The sequence below is a fragment of the Triplophysa dalaica genome, chromosome 24, assembly GCF_015846415.1.
Source record: "Triplophysa dalaica isolate WHDGS20190420 chromosome 24, ASM1584641v1, whole genome shotgun sequence".
NCBI lineage: Eukaryota > Metazoa > Chordata > Actinopteri > Cypriniformes > Nemacheilidae > Triplophysa > Triplophysa dalaica.
In genome coordinates this window covers 10,776,341-10,797,847 of record NC_079565.1, presented here as the reverse complement: position 1 = coordinate 10,797,847, position 21,507 = coordinate 10,776,341, and the positions used below count along the sequence as shown (strand labels likewise).

General features: G+C 39.9%; 2 protein-coding genes across 2 annotated transcripts in view; one reads left to right on the top strand and one right to left on the bottom strand.

Annotated features, from left to right (window-relative positions):
- Positions 1–12,614, top strand: part of tjp1b (tight junction protein 1b) — a 77,280-nt gene extending 64,666 nt beyond the window's left edge. The window contains 16 exon segments of the mRNA XM_056739238.1: positions 35–219; positions 426–521; positions 614–696; positions 807–1,017; positions 1,133–1,233; positions 2,357–2,710; positions 2,979–3,215; positions 5,798–6,712; positions 6,863–6,954; positions 7,705–7,926; positions 8,018–8,157; positions 8,272–8,430; positions 8,433–8,679; positions 8,757–8,974; positions 9,109–9,252; positions 10,894–12,614. Coding sequence (XP_056595216.1) covers positions 35–219; positions 426–521; positions 614–696; positions 807–1,017; positions 1,133–1,233; positions 2,357–2,710; positions 2,979–3,215; positions 5,798–6,712; positions 6,863–6,954; positions 7,705–7,926; positions 8,018–8,157; positions 8,272–8,430; positions 8,433–8,679; positions 8,757–8,974; positions 9,109–9,252; positions 10,894–10,988 — 3,499 coding nt within the window. The 3' untranslated portion in view covers positions 10,989–12,614.
- Positions 12,615–12,933: 319 nt separating this feature from the next.
- On the bottom strand, positions 12,934–21,435 carry zgc:101540 (hsFATP2a_ACSVL_like domain-containing protein). Its single transcript, XM_056739244.1, has 10 exons — positions 20,612–21,435; positions 19,293–19,502; positions 17,769–17,927; positions 17,526–17,650; positions 17,025–17,219; positions 16,222–16,312; positions 15,637–15,835; positions 13,645–13,742; positions 13,437–13,567; positions 12,934–13,359 (listed from the first exon to the last, which is right to left on the bottom strand). The coding sequence occupies exons 1-10, from the start codon at positions 21,084–21,086 to the stop codon at positions 13,183–13,185; spliced, it is 1,860 nt and encodes a 619-aa protein (XP_056595222.1). The 5' UTR covers positions 21,087–21,435; the 3' UTR covers positions 12,934–13,182.
- Between the last annotated feature and the right edge of the window lie 72 nt (positions 21,436–21,507).

The window sequence follows — 21,507 nt, the reverse complement described above, 5'->3', positions numbered from 1 at the left end:
GTATAAAATGTGGCCGTTTTTGTGTTCTCCGTAGAGCCGAGCAGCTATCGAGCGTACAGTACACTTTACCAAAAACCCCAGGAGGGGATCGTGCCGATTTCTGGCGCTTCCGTGGGCTGCGGAGCTCCAAGAGGAACCTGAGGAAGAGCAGAGAGGACCTTTCTGCTCAGCCCGTCCAAACCAAGTTCCCCGCTTATGAGAGAGTGGTGCTCAGAGAAGGTATTTACAGCTCGATGCCAGGCAGATTATTAATTTTCTAGACCTGCTTCGTTGTTGCCATGGTTATATTTGATTTGATTGTCTATTTTCGACGCTTTTCTAAGCACTGACTTCAGTTTATTGGCCAACCTTTATACAGTACATTCAACAAGCATTTTATATTTAAATGCTTCATCCCTAAACTTATTTTTGGCCCATCTAAAAAGCTGGTTTCCTGAGGCCTGTGGTCATTTTCGGGCCCATTGCGGACGTGGCACGAGAGAAACTGTCCAGAGAGGAGACTGATCTCTTTGAACTCGCAAGTAAGTTTAACGCAATTACATTTTGGCTTATATTCTCTACTCGGACAATAGTCAAACTGGTTCTCTGAAACAACACCATCTTCTTCCCCCAGAGAGCGAACCTAGAGATGCTGGCACGGACCAGCGCAGCTCCGGAATCATCCGTCTCCATACCATTAAACAGATCATTGACCGAGTAAGTATGAACTCCGGATAATTAAGTTAACTGGCATCTTACGATCATTTGCACCCACTTTCCATCTGCTCAGATTTGATCCATTTTACAATTCTGCTTGTGCTTGCTAGGACAAACACGCAGTGCTGGACATCACCCCCAACGCGGTGGATCGGCTGAACTACGCTCAGTGGTACCCCATTGTGGTGTTCCTCAATCCGGACAGCAAGCAGGGAGTGAAGAACATGAGGACCAGACTGTGTTCCGAATCCAGGAAGAGCGCCAGGAAGCTATATGAGCGCGCTCTCAAACTGAGGAAAAACAATAATCACCTCTTCACCAGTAAGCAAAACGAAGGAACGAAATAGCGGGTGTACTGCAAATGCATTGAGTAATAAGAATGGTTTATTGTTCAGAGGATGTTTCTACAATTACTTGTGTTGCTGTTTCCTCTTAGCTACCATTAACCTGAATAACATGAATGACGGCTGGTACGGCGCTTTAAAAGAGACCACCCAACAGCAGCAGAACCAGTTGGTCTGGGTCTCCGAGGGCAAGGTAAGATTCTCTACTGTTTACACATGACATTAACATCCCGGATCAACACGTGACAGATTTACACTTGCTAGTGAAGCTTCTAAAATGTTCCTCCTGTGACCACTTGTGATTTCTTTAATTGACTACAAGGTCTGGATTTTTAATGATGATACGCATTAACATGCATCACATATTCAATCACTAAAGTATTGCATTATTTAATAAATTTACACAATCATATTTTTTTAAGTAACGCATTACTTTGTACATTTACACTTTATTATAAGATTTTTTTAAGGAATGCGTTTTTTTGTAAATTTACACTTTATTATTAGATTTTTTTAAGGAATGCGTTATTTTGTAAAATGACACATTAATGTTTGATTGTTTAAGGCAGTGGTTCTCAAATGGGGGTACGCGAGAGAAACTGACATGAATGAAAATCAATATATTATGATAATAGTATTTATATATGAAATTAGGACTGCACAGAGATGCATAGAAAATAAATTAATAAATTGAAATTTAATAACTGTTTGACTCTGTTACTGTTTCACTGAATTTTAAGGTAAAATGTTGTTGTCTGGTCAAAGGGGTACTTTTCTTGAAGAAATCATAAAAAGGGGTACTCGAGCCCAAAAAGTGTGAGAACCGCTGGTTTAAGGAATGCGTTATTTTTTCAATTTACACTTTAATATTAGATTTTTTAAAGTAATGAAAGTTACTTTTCTGTGTCCTGTGTATTAACTTCTTTTTTTATTGCAATTCTGAATTAAAGTTAATGTAGTTACACAGAATAGTTACACACAAAGTTAATGTAGTTACACACAATAATTTTGTGTTATGAAATGGGTCAGGATGCATCCATACCGTCTTCCACTTGTGTGTGCACACTGCTTCTGGCAATATTGTGTGGTCTGTGGGCGTGGCCTGAGTCTGACACAACCCCATCAATGGCTTGCTTATAGTTGCCTCTGCAAATTGATTATAACAATTTGAACATGACTAAAAAACTTGTGTAACCCTAGTCCAATGAGAATGATTTGCATTAGTTTCCACTCTTTTATCCCTTCATCTCATTTCTACCGCTGCGGGTCATCAAACCCATCCTAATCATCCCTCCCAACCCCCTCTCCGCCTGCAGGCAGACGGCGCTCCTGACGATGACCTCGACATCCACGACGACCGCCTGTCCTACCTCTCGGCGCCAGGGAGCGAGTACAGCATGTACAGCACCGACAGCCGCCACACCTCCGACTACGAAGACACGGACACGGAAGGCGGGGCCTACACCGACCAGGAGCTGGACGAGACCATGAATGATGAGGTGGGCCTGCCAAGCGAGCCGGCCATTACACGGTCATCCGAGCCCGTCCGGGAGGACCCGCCGGTCATCCAGGAACCAGCAGGGTACCCGAGCTACCAGCATGCTGTAGCCCAAGCAGAACCGGTGAATCGCATCGACCCCGCCGGGTTTAAAATGGCAGCGCCACAGCAGGTACGAAACTGGTTTTGTGTTTAATTTCAGTTGCTTTGCATATACAAATCATAACTTCTGTCTTTCTTTAACTATGTTTGAGCATTGTATTGAGACGTGTTAGTTAAAAATGTAAAATTGTATTTTCTACCTCTAATATTACATGGCCATCCTCTTTTCTTTAACTGACAAACTTTGTTCAATAGGATGCTTTAGTGGTCCTAGCCACTTGTATTAGCCGTGCTGTTAGCAACGTTTGTCTGTAACTTCTTTGCCCCGTACTCCACAGCAAACTCAGGCCGCTCTGGCCTCACCACCCCCTCCCTCATCAGTGGCTGCAACGTCCCCTACCGTCGAACCCGCCACGCCACTAGTGGGTACGAACCCAGAGGAGCCGCCTGTCACCCCTCAGGCCGACTCCCTAAACAGCCCTGCCCCCGTTCCCGACCCCTTGCCCGAACCCGAGCTCGCTCAGCCCCCACCACACGACCCCCACCAGTCGCTTCCTCATGGCCCAGATCCAAAGGTACCGGCAACAACGGAAGCTGGACCCACTCCCGCCCCGTCGCGGCCCGGTTCAGCACTCTTTTTAAACTTGCCTGTCTCTACCACTTTTTCTTTGACTCCTCCCACTCCACTGTCTGCATGAATGCTCTGCCCACCCCATGCGTGTGGTGTGTTTGTTCCTCTGACACGACAAAGACTGTGTAACTGGTACACATGCACCATCACAGTGGGCCTGTAGGAGGACGACGGCCCGTTGCATTTGCCTAAGGCGTAGGAGTGCAGTCTCCTCACTTGTCGGCCTGTACTTCCTCCTCTTGCATGGCTCCTAATGTATGATGTTTTTTCAGCTCGTGTGTGTGTAGTAGGGTTGGGCGATGTATTGAATACTCACTATATATTAGCAAAATGTATTATGTATCTGATTTGCCACGTTTGGATGTGTTTGGGTAGTTTTCGGCCGCTAAATGTTTCCTAAAGCTTCATTTTCTCACAATTTATAAAATAACCTAGATCTATCACAATATCGGATTTTCAGGACACGGTTATCACACTTCTCTGTTATTTCTGTTATTGCATTACGTATAAAAAGCGTTTTTAAACCATTCCTGAGCACGGCATGTAGCACTTTTAGAGTTGTAGGACTACTCGATGATTAATCGCGATTAATCGAAACCAGAATAAAAGTCTGTGTTTACAAAATACATGTCTGTGCACTGTGCATATTGAATTTGGATTTATAAGCACAGAAACAAACACATATATGTTTAAAAACATAAGCATTACGATGTATTTATTTATATTTACAAATCATTTAAATTATATATAAACCTTTATTATTTTTGATATATTATGTTTTTCTTAAGTATGTTCATGTTATTAGGGATGCACAATTAATTATCGGCCGTATCGGTATCGGCCGATAAATTGTCATTTTTTATGTTATCGGTATTGGCCTATAATAAAATGTAGGTCAATATATTATAGCCCATAAATAATATCCTCTGGTTAAACTTCTTCAGCTGCACGCTGATCACAGTTAAAATACAGTACAGTACTGTCTTTCTGTCATGATGATTCACTTTATTGCTGATGTTGGTACAGTATTTATGAATGTGTAAATTGTAAGAGGAAAAGCATTGTTTGAATCAGACTGCTGTCTGAATGCTTTCTGGAAGCACACATATAAATATCCATATAAATACTGATTAATAAAATATCGAGAGGTAATTTCCCCGCTATGTCGCCCAGCCCTAGTTTTTGATAGTGATAGCAGATTGTGACGGTAGCGTTTGGCTTTGACGTGAATCACAGCCGTAGGGGGCGGCCACTAGATGCACTGTAGACGTGTCACTTTATTGCAAACGGACCTCTCCCTGATTTGCAAGAATGGACTTCACTAGTTGCATGTTGGATTAACCTGCAGACAGTATTTACAGAAATGTAAAAGGAAAACAACAGAACCCATTCTGCATAACGTCTTCAGTGTTTTCTCTCCGACATGAAGACTTTATGTAGGAGGATTTTCGCTCTGTTAAATTGTCTTGTAGAAGGCGTTGGACCTTTTACGGCTCTGCTGTCTTCAGGCTATACTTGAAGTTTGAGAAGGAGCCTTTCATAACATGAATTGAACGCATTGACGGTCGACTTTTATCGGATTTTATCATCCATTTGACAATTACTTAAGATTATGTCAACTTTGAAGGGCTTCTTATCAAATTGTAGAAATGTAGAGCTGTGCAGTAGACTGATAAGATTCTTCTTTTTATGGCAAAATGAATAAGGCAGTAATGCTTTGTTTATTATTTAAGGTGTGAGTATTATTATAGTACTTGCAGGGCAGCACATTTAGTCTTTTGTCCTGCGAAAAAATTAAATAAAAAAATAAATCTATGTAAAACATTTTTACGTCAAAGAAATTTAGTATCCATGTCTAACTATTTTACAATAACATCGGACACAATGTACACAAGACAAAACTAACCACTCCTAACATAAACGCCACATTTTTGTTTGTACGTTCTGTTGTTGGTCTCTTCTTGTGTAGACATGACAAAAGACAGTGTCGCATTATGTGTTTATTCTCGTGTATAACCAACAAAAAATTGAAACGCATGTTATTACAGTGGCAAAGCAACTCTTAAAGAGACAGTTCACCCAAAAATGACTTTTGTCATCACTATATGACTTTATCCTGTGGAATACAAAAAAAAAGATATTTGGAAAAATGTTTTGGTGGTTTTACGTCCATACAATGGAAGTCAAATAGGGCCGATGTTGTTTGGTTGCCAATGTTCTTCTAAAATATCTTCTTTTGTGTTTCTGCAGAAGATAGAAAGAAATTCAGCAGCGTGAATAAATTACGATTTTTTGGGGGGGATGAACTGTCCCTTTAAACATTCACACAGTTTCTAACAAACTTTGAATAGTTTTCCTGCTGCCTTGCAAGCACTGCTGTTATTACTATGAAATGCGAATCTGGTACTTGAATGTTAGCGCTTTTTTGAAACCTGTTTAAAATGTTTGCATCTCAGAGTTGTTCTTTCAAAATCTGGCTCAAATGTCTTTATATTTAGCTAACAGTTTACGTTTTGTCCCTCACAGATGTATAAAAAGGATCTGTACAGCATAGACGAATCAGTCCGCGTGAACCACGGCGTGAAGCCTCCTCCACCCCCGCAGCAGCAGCCTTTAGCCCCTCCCACCTCGCTCTCCTACAGCCACCAGCCTGTCTACCAGGACCAACAGCCATACCGCCAGTACGACCATCCGCCTTACGGCTATGACGGTGGCGGCTACACACAACAAAAGCCTCACAACTACGACTCGCACCTGCAGTACGATAACCGTGTGCCTCACTACAACGACCAGTGGCCACCTTACGACCAGCAGCAGACTCCACCCCAACCACCGCCCACGTCCAACTACCCTCAGGGCCACCAGCCTCCCGTGGGTTACGACCTCCGCTCTCCGTACGAAGACGGTCCAACGAGGGACTTTAGCCCACCTCAGTCTCACTACGATGGGGCGCCCCCTATGGGTTACGATAACCGGCCACGGCACCCCAAACCCGCGCCAGTGCGTTACGACGAGCCACCACCTCCCCCTCTCGGAACCTCCTACGAGGCTCGCTCGCCTTACGAACCCGAGCCGCACGGTTTCCCAGGAAACTCACATCGCTCCCCAGATCTGTCTAAGCAGTATTACGGTGATGCTGGAATGAGACCGCCGTACAACCCGGGACCTCCGAACCGCGTGTACAAACCAGCTCAGCACGAACCTCTAATGAACTCGGAACCTCCCGTTCCGCCTCCCAAACCTGAGGTCGTCTTGGCTCCGGTGGAACTTTCTCACCCGGCTGCCTCCAAACCTTTGCCTCCTCCCCCCAGGGAAGACGGCGATGATGATGATCCTGCCATGAAGCCCCAGTCTGTGCTCAACAGGGTCAAAATGTTCGAGAACAAGCGTTCTGTGTCTGTAGATCGAGCGAAGGACGCTGGAGATCCAGCAGGAATGAGGGTACGTTCTGTGTCTGGTTTGCATTTCTTTTGAAGATACAATGTACCAGGTGTGATTCTGAATCGGGATGACAGCAAGTTGACACTATTCAAATGATTTTAAAAGGGTTTTTTGTGAATAAAATTGTGTTGGATGTGCCTTCCTCTTCAGCCGGCAGACATCCCCAAACCTGCGAGCACCCCTGGTCCTGTGCTGAAAGCCAACTCACTCAGCAATCTAGAACAGGAAAAACCATCACACAGGTATGACAACATATTGCCTCAAACAGAGATCAACATTATCCTCGACAGAGGCAACATGATTCTAAAATGTCTTTGCTAAATAAATCAAATAGTTGCTTCCCGCTGCCTTGTGTAATTCATGATTCAAATTGACCTTTAGATTTAATGCAACACATACAGATCTAGAATGTATGTTCTAAACAGAAAGATTAGGATAAAAGCCCTCAAAATTAGCATTTAATCAGCTTTTCTTTTAAATTCCAACAAATTAAACTTCAAGAATGACATGAAGTCACCCAACAGCAATGTGAAAGATGACACATGAAATCCTTTTACAAATCATTCAATGAAAATATTGGTCAATATTGTGACATTGAGCATGGTAGCACATTTTTGCAAAAAGTTAGATGTTCACATTTCCTTGGAAGCAAACAAGATCTTCTGGAACATTCATAGTTCATGTTGGCACACTCATCAACTTTTGTCCCTTATCTAGTCTATGCCAGCTAAATGTATGCTAATAAAGTACTTTGTAAATTATTGTAATCAATAATCCACCTATCAATATTTTAAGAAACCTGCAAACAAGCATTTTTTTGTTCTTTTGTGGTAAACAATTGGAATGCTCTCAAACATACGAAATCCCACAGTGCCCTCTGGTGGATGTTAACACTTTATTTTACATCACCCTTTTAAATATTTGATACCTTTAACATTTTGATTATCATCTTTATTTTCTGCTACTTAAATGACTCACCCCTCTGACTCCAGAGCCCCAGAGCCTCAGAAACCTCAGAGCCGCGTAGGGGACGATGTGATCCGCAACCATTATGACCCGGAAGAAGATGAAGAGTATTACAGGAAGCAGCTGTCTTACTTTGACCGGCGCAGCTTTGACAGCAAGGGCATGAGTCAGCCCAACCCAGGAATCAATCGCTTCCAGGAGCCGGCCAAACCCTCTCAACCTCAGATATCAGCATATCCATTCGCAAGGTACAGTCAAGATTTACTTGGTTTATACACTCAGATTTTTTATTAAACTTTACGCTAATTTTTTGCTACTCTTCTTTGCTTTTTGCATCAGAACGGAGTCTGTAGAGAAGATTAGCCCTGTGGACAAGAGGTACGAACCTCTGCCGTCTGTCAACCCATCACCTGCTCCATACAGCCAGCCAACCCCTGTAGCTCCGCCCACCTCCCTGCCCAAACTCACCAACATGGAAGGTAAGACCATTAATAACCTGTGGTGTCAAATATAACCGTTTATGAACGTAATAAATTAATCTCAAAATATGGAAAGAATAGGCTTATTTGTTTTCTGTCTTTGTTTGCTTCCAGTCAATTCTCTCCCGGATCCTCACAATTCTCCCAAAGCCAGACCGGACCTGTCCGCTCTCAGAGCCCCCGCTCGGGACGACCCCATCCAGACCAAGTCCTCCATCAACGGCACCGATGCCCCTCCCAAAACGCTGGGCATCCCCACTAGCTACAACCGTTACGTCCCAAACCTTACACCAGCACCGCCCGGCCCTTTGAGAGGAAGTTCGAAAGCCCCAAATTCAACCACAACCTGCTTCCCAATGACACTCAGTCCAAGCCCAGTGTGAACAACAACCTGAAACCTCAGATCTCGCCGCAGCCCCTGGACACAGACAGCGGGGTGGACACCTTCACGCGCACCATGGACAACAGGCCCAAATATCAGCACAACAACATCAACGCTGTTCCCAAAGCTGTTCCCGTGAGGTAAGATGACGTCAATATCATCTGCCATGACCAGATTCTAATATACTGAATCATTCACCAATGTGTGTGTGTTTTAGCCCGAGTGCATTGGATGAGGATGATGATGATGAAGGTCACACGGTGGTGGCTACGGCGCGGGGCGTATTTAACTGTAACGGTGGAGTGTTGAGCTCTATAGAGACGGGAGTCAGCATCATTATTCCTCAAGGGGCCATCCCTGATAGTGTGGAACAGGAGATTTACTTCAAAGTGTGTCGAGACAACAGCATTCTGCCCCCTCTGGACAAAGAGAAAGGTTTGATTTGTTTCACGACTTTTTGTTTTTAGCTTATGCAGTCTGCTCGGGGATTTATTTGGACGAAAGCTGGCCGGATACAAAATGCGAAAGTCATAAATACGATCGGCTCATTTTGTTGTGTGTGTTTCCAGGAGAAACTCTGCTGAGTCCTCTGGTGATGTGCGGCCCTCACGGTCTGAAGTTCCTGAAGCCTGTTGAACTGCGTCTACCACACTGTGCGTCTATGACTCCTGATGGTTGGTCTTTTGCTCTAAAATCCTCCGACTCCTCGTCGGGTACGCCGTACTTTCTCTCTGTCCTTTTAATGGGTCGTTTGGTGTCGGTCTGGAAAGGGCTGATTCATCTTTGCTTTGGGTTTTGTTTTGGTTTCTCTACATGAACCTCTCATGCATCACACGATTCATGCATTTTTCTCATCCATCTCAAAACACAAATGTTATTGTTTCTTTTGTCTTTAATCCTCGTGTTTTATTGATCCATGAAATGATGTGTTATGCATTTGGAATAGTGAGACACTAGTAGTACACACTGTAGTTTACAACACACAATAAGGGTCTAGTGAAAACTGAGGGAATCACCTAAATAACTTTTCTGTGTGTATGGAAAGTCACTCCTACTTGAATTTTGATGTCTGACAGAGTGATGACAATAGTGGTTTTTAATTTTTCTATTTGACATACAGTTGAAGTTCAATAGCAGCACTACAGTCGAATAGCTATCTAGGAAAAGAAATGAATCAGCAAGTTGTTCAGTGAGGTTTAATACATACTACACAGTTCAGGTGTAACAATATGTAAATGTATCCCATATTAAAAAAATAGTAGTAAAAGATTAAGAGCTTTATCGAAGTGCATTTAATCATATTGGTTGAGCCGACAACATCTGACTTGTGAATAATAAAGATTTTTGGCAAAAAAGAAAAACCACAAAGTAAGGAATGAATATATTTTAGAAGGACAGCTGCGATATATAATGTTTGTTTAATTTTCTGCATTTACTGCTTAAAAAAGTTATATTTTATCTTAATTTTCTTATTTCCTTTTTTAATTTTAATTTACTGTAAATAGTATGTGAATTAATTCATATGTTTTATTTTCAGTGCCATAGCCATTCAGTTTTTGTTTATTTAAATACAGACGTTCTTTAACAAAGTGACAAATGTTATTGCAAATGCTTAATTTAAAACATCCGTAAACATTTGTTTAGAAATATTGGGATTGTAATCGTGAACGAACTATCATGTAGCAATTCAAATGCGGAGCTGAATTTCGCTATACACAGATTACTACACTTGCATTATCTGACCGTAGACTCAGATGCGGAATTTGGGTGTCACTCCTGTAAAGCGAATTCACGTGTACAGAACTGTATTAAAGTTCAATGTTAAGGCCCATTCACACCAAGAACCAATAACTATCAAGATAAATATTATAATTGCTATTTTAGCAACCAGACCAACGACCGATAACGTTTTTTTAAGCTGGTATACTGCACACACCCAATGTAAAAAAAACGATAAAAAAACAGCAATAACAGCTGAACTTGAAATTTTTTTTTTCACGTAAAGTGAAATTACATGCCGTAATTTGTTACATGTCGTCTTTCCAGCTTGTACATTTGCAGTCTGTTTCTGTAGATTCAAAACTATAAAAAATTCTGGAGAAAAAAACGGTAAAATTCCGTACAATTTGTTTTTTACGAATGCCCTTTAACGGATTTCGATTGGGTTTTATCATTCATCAGATCGGATTGTAATCCCAACGATATAATTCCTCTGTATAGTTTTTGTTATCTCTAACCTTCAATCAATTTACAATCTTAAGCTTTTTAGTTATATTGTTACTATTCTTGGTGTGAACAGGCAGTCAAAAGTCTCCTCATTTCTCATGATCTAACCCCTGATGATATCTCCACAGGTGACCCCAAATGCTGGCAAAACAAGTGTCTCCCAGGAGACCCCAACTACCTTGTGGGTGCTAACTGTGTGTCCGTGCTGATCGATCACTTCTGAAGAGAGCAACAGCTGGTCTGTTACCCAACGTGAACGGCGAGCAAGAGCGCTTCCCTTCTTCATCCTCCCCTTCTCCCACTTCTCTTCTCTGAGGGGAAGGGTTTTCAACACAAAGTATTAATTCATCTTCCGTTGGGCTGAAGCATCATACCCCAAAAATATCTCAGAGGACGAGGAAAGCACTCTCTCCTGTTTGCTTTTTTCTCTCCGTCTCTTTTTTTTGCCTTTTTCTTTACCTTTTGGTGCTTGAAGACTTGCAAAAATAACTGAATAAATAAACTTACGAAGATATCGAACTGTCGAAGGAATGCATGACCTGTGCCACAGATGATCCCATTTTTGACATTCGTAGCCTCATTTGTCTACAGATGGTAAGAAGCGAGAAAATGTTCAAAAGAGTTAACGGGAAATGTAACCGTATGGATGTGCTGTCGAGGCCACAAACAGAAAAGCTGAAGTAGACTTTTTGTTAGCTTCACGGTCATGTGTTTTTCGCAGGACGGCGTAACGGATCTCTGCGGATGTGGAAAACAAGCATGTAGGCTTCTAGAAAAAGAAGAACAAATGTGACATTTTAATGTGAAGGAATGTGACTGTTGCACTCATTTGTTAATGGACTTCCCTCTCCGGATAAAAAATGGGCTCTCTCTCTTCTCTCCGTTTTGAATCGACCTTTTCTAGCGATGTTTTACCGTAGACGAACATACTGACTGTGGTTTTCCGAAACTCCTGCTGTTTAGAGATCTATGCATGTGCTATGACTCAGGTCCAAACGCCTGCTACTAAGTTGAATACACAAACCTACCCATCATACACTGCAAGCAGTGATGCCTTATCTGCATTCTTTTCCTTCTTTTAACCCCAACGACCGGCAAACGTTGAGTTTCTGTTACGGAGGGAAGTTACACGAAGGATACGAACTTCATCCCAATATTTAGCACACACGAATTATTAAAACTGATCAACCGGTCTGCTTTATTCCACTGCTATGCATATAAAGAATATACGAGAACACTAGGATATGTTTAAATTACAGCTGTATATATTGTGCTAGCATATGGCCTTGGTTCGCTGTAAATTACCTTTTGTACATCTTTGTTATTTTGTATAAAAACGTAACATGAAAAAAGTTTCTTAAAAAAAAAAGGAAAAGTATACCATTGGTTATGTTTGTATTCCGGTTACACTTCTGAGCCTTGGAATTTACTTTAGCAGTACGGAGAAAATTTAAACGAATAAAAAAAGTTCAACGAAAAACGACGTTATCTTTTATACAAACATATATACAAACACTACGTAGTGGCATTTTTAACAGTTATGAAACATTTTTATTCTTATTTACGAGTGCTCGGTTTATTATTTAAGAAGGGTCCGTGTTGGCGGCCGGACCCCGGGTTTATTTGTGATACCGAAAGCTGTATTGTGTGCCCTGAAATGTATTTTTGTACCGATAGACAGTTTATTAAGGCACATAAATACGACTGTTTTGATATGATAACGCGGCTTCAGCCTACGTTTAGTTTCTTCTTTGTGTGGCCACATTTTTTTCGTTTTCTTTCCTTCGCAGCACATTTTTAAGTATTCAACTGTATTAATAAATAAATAAATTCGATTTTAAAGTACAAATTGTTTCAACTGCTTGAATGAGAATCGGACGATTGTGAAATATATCTTCCATGGTTATTGACCCGTGTATCGAGAACAAAAGTTAACTAGTTCACGTGGTTTCGGAGGTTAATAAGGAAGGGGTTTCGACTCTCGCCCGTATGTCCTTTCACCTACTTCAAACAATGTCGATCTTGCAGCTGATGATCGTGCAAACCAAACACACGTCTGACCACCTAATGTGACACCACTGAGTCTAGTCTTGGCTTTCGTGAAACCTACCGTGTAAGCAAAAACGACTAAATCTTCAGCTATTAAACTAAAAATACCACAATCTCAGTAGATTCTCACTGATTTTATTCAAAGTTAAGACAGATCGAAATGTACATTATCAAGGCACAAGGTTAAGGCACAGTTAAACATTCTCTATATTTCTATTCAAGCTGTAAAACATTTGACTGAACTGGTCTGTAAAGGTAGATAAATGTTGAAATTATACTTCACCAAAATCACGTGTTCCCTGAGATTAGTGGTCTCTACTGGTTAGTAAATCTCAAAAACAGTTTAGCATAGTTTACCACAATGGGCTTCACAATTTAATGTCGTGTGACATGATGGAATTAAAAATCTCCTGAGTCAGTGGAATGTATTTCTTCTGAGTCAAATCCAGGAAATAAAGCTGATCTTGTATCCGGGTTGGATCGAAGCCGTCCTCCACCAGTTGCACTTTTTTCATCTTGAAGGTTCCTGTCATTTCCAAGGAATTCTGCAAGACATTGATTTGTGTTGAAGCTGGACAGACAGGAGAAAGTCTGCGAGAAACGCTCGGATTGGACGTCTTACCTGAATTCGGATGAAGCGGGGTCGGGCGTACACAGGGAGGTAGTTAGCCAGAACACTGAAGGATGTGACGCAGTCAAACTCTCTGCCTTCTCTCAGTGTAACAGCAGCCATTCCAATTCTTCCTTCATGTCCTTTACATAATAAAAACGTTTTTATGTGTTATTTAACAATTTGCTTTTATGTCATAGCTATCAACAAATCAGTTTACCTTCAACTTTGACTCCATATACATTCGCCTCCTCAATGCAGTCCACCGTAGTGAGAATATCACCGACCTCAGTTGTAGCCACATTTTCTCCTTTCCACCTGCATAAACGTTCACACATTTGAGACTCCCAATTATGTGTGCATAGGCTTTATTCACACTGCACTAAATGTGATGCATTTCAAAGCCGATCTTAGTTTCATATGTTCAGATATTGTTTGCCTTAGGGATTTCAATCTTTTAGATGCCACAGACCCCCTAAGAATGATCATTCTTGAGTGAGCCCCCATCCCAAAAATATACTTTTATGAAACTCACATTAAAATGCATAAATTAAAATGTGTATTATACATCAAATTAGTTTATATAACATATTATTCCTGTACTGTATTTCCGTGTGGATTAAGTGAAATTATTATTTAAATTACATTATCATTTGTATTATTTATATCCATTTTTGTGTGTTTACTTTTATTTTAAATGACCAGTTTTAATGAATTTTTATTTACTTGTAAACATTTTTACAGAGGTGGACAGTTCTTCAGTGTTGTGTTTTTACTTTTTTTAAATCACTTGACTACATTTTAAAGCATATATCATACTTTGTACTCCACTACACTTCATGCATAGATTTTTAATGTACAAAACACATTAAAAAATATACCTTTTATCTTTTACTCAGTCCAATTTTTTATTAAAATACTTGCGTAAAAGTAAGAAAGTAGAAGATTTATTTACTTTTTATATGACTTCAGTATTAAATGAATACTCCATTAAAATAATGAAAATTCTGTCATAATTTAGTCACCCTCAAGTTGTTCCAAACCTGTACAAATTTCCTTGTTCGGTTGAACACTGAGAAATATATTTGGACAAAATGTTAGCATTTGACATTTCTGGGACATCATTGAGCACCATAGTAGAAAACATAAAAATGGTTGTCAAAGGTGCCCTAGGTGCATGATTTCCAGAAATATTTTTTTGTATTATAAGAAATCGTATGTAATCAATAAGTGTAACAAAATATACAAATATTAGTTAAGTTAAAAATAAAACGAGCCACATAAAAAGCCATCAGCTTGTTCATAGTTTATGTATAACAAGTAAAATAATGTGTAAATAACTATTTTGTACTGTTTGTTGTTGTCATTATGCACATTTGGCTAGAATAGGTGCATGTTCGCATCTGCCTATCACCCTCCGAGGGTAGTGGGGGTCTCGGCTCACTAGTACTGGTATTTGGGGGTCGCGGACTGAAAAGTTTGCTTTCCTTTTGTGTTAAAATGAAAAATATGATACAGTTATTTCTCCTACATTTGTAGTCAATGATGTCCCAGAATCATCAGTTGCTAACATTCTTCCAAATATCTTTCTCTGTGTTCATCAGACGAAGAAATTTCTCCGTTTGGAACAACTCTAGGGTGAATCAGTGATGACAGAATTCTCATTTTCGGATGAACTATCACTTTTAAGGTAAAACAAACTACGATTACTGACAAAATTTAGTGGAGTATGAAGTATGATATCTGCTCGACAATACAGTGAACTCAAAATATGATTAGCATTTGGCCCAAATAAAAAGGTCACACCGTGGCCCATCCATCTTCTATTGGTCGAACGTTGTAAATTGATACAAACTCACCAAACTTGTCTACCGCATTCCCAAGTATGAATAGAAGTCAATGACTACGCTTATTTTGAGGGTAGCCTGGATCTTAAAATATTTGATAGCATAATGCCCCGTTCACAGTACAAGCGACATGATCCAATTCATTTCAGTGGAGAGCTGGCGACTTCCGGCGACACTAGCAGTAGCAACCATTAGCGACCAGATAGAGCGTGTCTAGCTACCCAACAAAGAAATGTTTAACTTTATGCAAATGAGGAGCGACTTTTGGGAGCGACAGCCAATTGGAGAGAAGACAGGAGCTGCCATGATTCTTCTACTCTCAGCTCCTGAGCCGACCGCAAATAAGACGCCATGGTCAGATTTACCTGAAAGTGTCTCCAACTCGATCTTGAAAATAGATAAAGTTGTTGTGATCAATCCTCAGCAGGTCGCCGCTGTTGAAATACAGATCTCCTTTCACAAACACGTCACCGAGTCTCTTCTTCTCTGTTTGCTGCTTGTTCCCAGCGTAGCCGACAAAAGGGGTGCGTTTAGTAATCTTCCCGACCAAAAGTCCCACTTCACCTGCGACAACATTTTAACAATCGTAGTGTTAAAAGATAAAAAATGTAATAAAAAATAAATTTATACAACAGTTTCTCAGAAGATCGGTGGTTTCTTTTGTAGCTCGAGTCATTACAGATAGCAAGCCTTTCTTCCAATGACAACCTATCAAGATGCGACTCTAAATTAATTTAAAATCAGAGATGTTTATTTTATTTTAGATTAGATTAGATTCAACTTTATTGTCATTACACATATACAAGTACAGTGTAACGAAATGTAGTTTAGGTCTAACCAGAAGTGCAATTAGCAAGTGCAGGATATACAGTGTGAATAAATACACAATACAATATTTAATTTAATATATTACATTTAATAGCCCAACAGAATGTTGTTAAAATACGTACCTCTTTGAGCTGGGATACACAGCCCCTGGGAGTTTCTCACTGGCTCTTCTTTCTCAACGTCAAACTTGATCAGTGCAAAGGGGAGAAATATCTGGGAATGCAAAAGGAATTTAGCTTTACACAGAACATAACACAATATGCCAAAAGACACAAACAGAAAACCAATTCATTGCTTTTTTATAAAACCGTAGCAACCGGGATATAATAAGAAATACAACTGGTTAAAAACTATTTTAATAAATTAGTCATTTTAATCATTTATTAAACGGCTCCTTTGAATGCTTGATTCTGATTGGCCGGTCGCGACATTCCAAAGTTTTTCTTCTCAAATAATAACCGCTCATAACTATTAACACCCTGTAACCCGGATGCTGCAAATCATTTTGAGAGGGGCAGTTTAATATTACACAAAAATGATTTATAAATATGTCCTTTAATAACATATATGACATTATGTTAACAAATAATTCATCCAATTTGCCTATTCGTGACGTTTGAACGTCGTTTCCTACGTTATACCCGAAAGTAAGCGGCTTTACCTCACTGAAGGTCTGCATTTGGTAAAATTAGCTAATAAAATATTTCAAATTCACATGTGATGTCCAGTTTTTTTCTCATGTGGCAAGTAGCCGTGTAATAAGCGGGATAATGTACAGGCAGCCGGTTGTTATCGCAGAAATAAGCCCCGACAGTGTGATCAGGATCCGACCCGGGTCATTACATAATGACTTGGCTCATCCAATCAGAATTCAAAGTCAAAACAACATATTTTCAATCCTGCATGTTGGGACTTTTATTCTGACCTTGCTTAGAATATTGAGCCGACCGACAGCTCCAACTTTATCGGTGTAATTGATAAAGCCGACGTTTCCCTCAGTGGCGGCGTACAGCTCCCGCACGTGAATGTGTCCGAAGCGGTTGATGAACTCTTTCCAGACGTCTGCTCGCACACCGTTACCAATGGCGATCCTCACTTTGTGGTCTCGGTCCTTTTCGTTCTACAAAGAGGACATGTCATGAGTACAGAGATCGACCTTTAATATTGATTCTCTGGGACCTGTCGATAATAGAGCTTGGCTAACTTTGACACCTATAAAAGGCATGACTGTTAATCTGTCTTTATCTTTTAACAGTCCTAAACCTTTTCAGGACACGCTGGTTTAAGCTATCTACAGCGTAAGGTCGATCTAGATGCAGATATACTACAGGCAACTCAACTGGACAGGTCTGAGCTACTTCCTGTCTGATACTTAAAATTGTGAAATTACACAGTGTGATTTAGGAACGTAAAGAAGCGCTTTCACCTTCGGTGTATTGCAGAGGTAGCGCAGCGTTTCTCCAATGTACTGCATGCCAGTTATGTTATATTTTCTGCAGTCATCCCAGAACTGAGAGGCTGAAAACTTTCTTCGCAGAACAACTGTGTTACCTACAACAAACAGACGGAAATCCCTGTAAGCACCACTTAAATGTCAACTAAATCAAATAAATATATGCTTTCGGCATTCAGGGGATATTCCTGCAAGGGTACAGTAGCTATATTTGACCTCTCTCAATGGATCCGACGAGTCCGATGAGAAACCCAGCGCTGTGATACAGAGGCAGATTGATGTAGAATATGTCTCCAGATGTCAACCCAGACACACCCTGGATAAATGAAGCAGCCCAAACTTTCTCATGGGTCACGTATGCAGCTTTAGGAAGACCTTTGGAGAGCAAAATACAAACTTTTTTTAGAGATGTATGATATGTACTGCTTAAAATGTGTGTGGAAAGCACAAAAGATAATATCAAGATGAAAGATCATATCAAATGTATCTGAAAAAATGAATCATCCCCTATAGCCAGTATGATATAAATATATGGAGTTTCCTAACAAAATGAGATAACTCAAAAATCATGTTTTTAAATGAAACAAACTGCGGTTTGATTGGATATTAATTGAAATGCACAATAAAAAACATGATTTTGGAGTTAACTCATTTTGGAAACAAACTCTTCATATTTAGTTTTTTGTGGTTTACAACACTTTTTTAATAAAGCAATAGTTTACTTTTAATGCTTATGGGAAATTGTGTGAGGTTAAAAGTTAGATGATTGTCTATTTTTTGTAATCCTAAATTCAAAACAATAAAAAAGTACATTTAGTCATTTAGCAGATGCGACTCACAAATAAGGTAAACAATGGAAGCAATTGCAACAACATAAGGACTACAAAAAGCATGAGCGCAGTCAAACTGGTCTTATATAGCCTAACGCAGTTTACAAAGCTAAAAATATATATATATTAAATACAAAACATATATAGGAGTATTGTATATATGATATATTCCTATATATATATATATATATATAAATATTGTGACCCTGGACGACAAAACCAGTCTTATGGGTAAATTTTTCATAATTGAGATTTTAACATCATCTGAACGTTGAATAAATAAGCTTTCTGTTGATGTATTAGTTGTTAGAATATGATCTGGCTGAGATACAACTGTTTAAAAATTAGGAATCTGAGGGTGCAAAAAATCAAAATATTGAGAAAATGGCCTCTGAATTTGGGCCCCTCTAATCAGAGGCACTGTGGCAGGACATCCACTCAGAAAAATGAAGTTTTGAAATATTTAAGGTAGGAAATTTACAATATATCTTCATGGAACATGATCTTTACTTTTTAATATCCTAATTATTTTTGGCATAAAAAAAAATCGATAATTTTGACCCACACAACATATTTTTGTCTTTTACTAAAAATGTTCCCCTGCTACTTAAGACTGCTTTTGTGATCCAGGGTCACATATCTATTATACGTTTATTTGTTTTATTTTTAAAACCATGTATAATATTAACCTGTGTATGTAATAAATATACATGTTTTCCCCATCAATATTGTCTAAAATGTAGCACATTAGTGCATCCCTAATATTAACGATTAGGCTACATTAAAATCTTACCCCAAAATCTATCAGGTTATCTGTTTTTGCTGGAATCTAAGGTGTGAATTGGATTCATTCTTCCTCATTATAGCGAGAAATAAGAAATGCGCTGCAGTATGTGGCGATGTGAGATACCTGTGGTGCCGGAGGTGTAGATATACAGTGCTGTAGTCTTGATGTTAACATTGGACCTGAGAGATGGAGACAGCGGTTTGTCAGATGCTTCAGCGATCTTCTGATTGATGCTCTGGATGCCGTCTGTACTGTGTTCATCTGACAGGAGGTAGACTGTTATCCCCTTCTCTTTCAGTGCAGGCAAGATCTCCTCAACAGCATCACGGAGGTCTGGAGGAGAAACGTTTAAAATAATGATTCGATAATGACAATGATTTCAAATTTCCCAATATGAATACAACGGGAATACCTCCATTCCATTATTTTCGTTACTTTGGAATACTTCACAAATATCGTCCCAACTTTCTTTAGGGATGCATGACATATGCTACACTTTGTGATGCGGTCATTATTCAATGGCATTTGATTTATTTATAGTTTGTTTAATGTGTAACTTTAATGACAGGGTGCCCGCTCCGAACCCAATAAACTCTTACCCATAATAACCCTTAGAAACATTGACCCTGGTTATAAAAAGTGTTGTAAGTAACCTTGTTTTTATAGATCGATTTAAATGTTGTATTACAGAAACTTTGGTACAAATGATTCCAGACACTGCAGTAAACCACGTTTACTATAATTTGACTTCAAATATAAATACTAAACTATGCTTACTGAAAACAAACTTGTTAAAATTATTTGCCTAAATAAAGTGCTTTTAAATCTTCAATCCCGTCATTCATAATAATGGATTCCATCTTATATAACTTTTCTTTGAAAATGAACTATGATTTTACTGAAATAACCGTAGTTTGACCATGAAATTTGCAGTACAACACCAATTGTAATCTACAAAATATGATTACCGCACTTTTACTATAATAAAACCATGTTTAGAGGGACAGATCACAAAAAATCTGCCATTTATTCGCCCTTATGGCTGTCATCTGTGTAACACAAAAAAAGAAGATATGTTGAGAAAAGTCTGTGGTTTTGTGTCTACACAATGGAACTCATAGGTGTCAAAGTTGTCTTACTATCAACATTCTTCAAAATATCTTCTTTTGTGTTCTTTAGCAGAAACTCATCCATGTTCGAAATGACAAGAGGGTGAATAAATGATCAATCATTTTCACTTTTGGGTATAGTATTCCTTTGCATGTGCATTCATGACACGACTCATTTACTGCCTCAACATTCCAGAGTAAACCAGATTCGTGCAAATATATCTTTCCCAAAATGGCCTGTTTCCATATGAACACCATGTGTGTTAAATGCTATAGGCCTCGCTATATGTCTCCCCATACATATGTAGCGCGTCACGAGCGCGTGAATCTCACCAGCAGCGGCTATGAGCACGTTCGCTCCGCAGCAGGAGAAGCAGTGCAGGAGTGATCTGGATCGGATATTAAAGTTCAGGAGTGCCGCGGGACAGCCCAGCTTAGCCAGACCGAGCCAGGTCCATATAAAGCACGGCTCGTTCCCGATGAAAAGGGCCACCGTATCTCCCTCCTTGAGCGCGGCGACGGAGCGCAGCGCGTTCGCGACTTTATTACTTTCTCTCTCCACGTCCGAATAAGTGAACGTCTTGCCCTCGAAATGCACGAACGTCTTGTGCGGATGTTTCCTCACCGCATCCAGAAAACAGTCCACTATGCTGTAGAAGGGAGATGTGCGTTTGTATTTAATCAATCGGATCCCGAATCCGAGCGCGTGAAACACGTAAGCGCAGTCCTGGAAAAAATACGGCTTGAAAGTTCTCAGCAGCAAAGGCAAAAGCGCGAGACCCGCCAGGAGCGTAAACCAGATCAACATGTTTGCAAGAGTTTTTAAAACGCGACGATTTGGAGATTAACGCAAAGCCATAGCCTGACACGACGTCCAGAGACTTCAAATTCACGGGGTCGCATTCTCGAGGTGCAAGTTCAGTCCATTGGGAGCTCTGGAGGGAGATTAGATCATTCTGGTCCACCCCCGATGTCAAGATAATCGCCGGGTTGCCAGATCATCATCGATCCACCGGGGAGTTGAAATCTCAGATGTTTATAGAAGGTTGCGAAACCATCTGCAGATTAAACCATTGGTTCTGTCGTTATATTAATCAGTCATGCTTACAATTTACATATAAAGTAGGTCATCAATTTATTCTTTAACAATTGAAATGAACCATGGTTTGACGGTAACCATTTATTTATTTCTGTTTAATAAAAAGCTCTAATTTAGCACTACACTTTGT